The 1,286-nt window shown below is 36.2% G+C and overlaps 1 protein-coding gene across 1 annotated transcript; it reads left to right on the top strand.

Moving 5' to 3' along the window:
* The first annotated feature begins 516 nt into the window (after positions 1-516).
* LOC118485724 lies at positions 517-963 on the top strand. The gene has a single exon (XM_035982142.1). The coding sequence runs from the start codon at positions 517-519 to the stop codon at positions 961-963; it is 447 nt and encodes a 148-aa protein (XP_035838035.1).
* The last annotated feature ends 323 nt before the right edge of the window (positions 964-1,286 follow it).

Raw genomic sequence — 1,286 nt, forward strand, 5'->3', positions numbered from 1 at the left:
CCCTACCAATTTATTTTTAAACGACCTTTGTAACCCTATTCATTCATGTTACCCTCGGTAATGTGTTTGCTCTTTATAACAATCAAAGCATCCTTCTTTTCCCAATACCATTTCATCATATTACCTTCGGTGATATGTTTATTCGATATGGTTGGAATGAATCTCATTTCATTTCACGACTCCACGAGATCCTATTTTATTTTCAAGATACTACCTTTGTCTTTTAAAATTTCAAATTTTTACCATTTGGATGAGAATTTTCAAAAAAAATTCAACACAAAGTTTCTTTATTTTAAAATTTTAATTTAAAAACATTTTTGTCTTAAAAGCAATAAATTTTTTTTTACAGGTAAAGAATTTATGATACAAACCATTAACCCGGTTTGTATTCTCTCATCCAAAAATATTACAGAAGTTTATTTTCAAGACAACTCTTGTTTAAAAACAATAATGTTACAAGCTCATAATAATTGGATAACTCTAACTTTTGGTTTTCTCTATAGCCGTATTTACAAAATGCCTCCTCGACAAGATACGCAACCTCAGACCAATGAAGAAGTCGCAGCCCTCATCGCTCAACAGATGGCTGCAGTGCTTCCAGGGGTAGTAACCCAGATTCATCAGATATACAACAACAATGCCCAGTGTAATTTCAAGACCTTTAATTCAGCCAAACCGCTAAAATTTTATGGGTCTGAAGGAGCAACCGCACTCTTACAATGGTTTGAAAGTATAGAAAGTACATTCCGCCATGTTCAGTGTCCCAATGAGCGAAAGGTAGATTTCGCTTCGAGTGTCTTTCATAGGAGAGCACTCACTTGGTGGAATGGTATTATGAGGGACCGAGGTGCCGGGGTAGCAATGGAAGTGACGTGGGAAGAATTTAAGGATCTTATGAAGAAGGAATTTTGCCCACGAAGTGAAATAAGGGCACTGGAAAATGAGTTCTATTATTTAAAATAGGATAGTGGGTAAATCGTGCCTACACTGACCGATTTGAACAGTTAAGCCTACTTTGCCCCACTATGGTCACACCTTTGGATCGGGTCATTGAGAAATACATCGATGGTTTACCTGACCCTGTCCAAGACATCGTCACTGGCAGCCAACCTGCAACGCTCAGGGAGGCTAAGGAATTAGCTGCTATCTTGACTGATTCACATGTTAGAAAAGGTAAGTTATGTAACACCCCGAAAATATAAATCTTTATATTAGAAATTTAAGGATTTCATAAACAAGAAATAACCATGTAGAAATTTTAACCTAGTTAAAAATTACAAGTCTTG

This window comes from Helianthus annuus, chromosome 13 (genome assembly GCF_002127325.2).
Source record: "Helianthus annuus cultivar XRQ/B chromosome 13, HanXRQr2.0-SUNRISE, whole genome shotgun sequence".
NCBI classification, from domain to species: domain Eukaryota; kingdom Viridiplantae; phylum Streptophyta; class Magnoliopsida; order Asterales; family Asteraceae; genus Helianthus; species Helianthus annuus.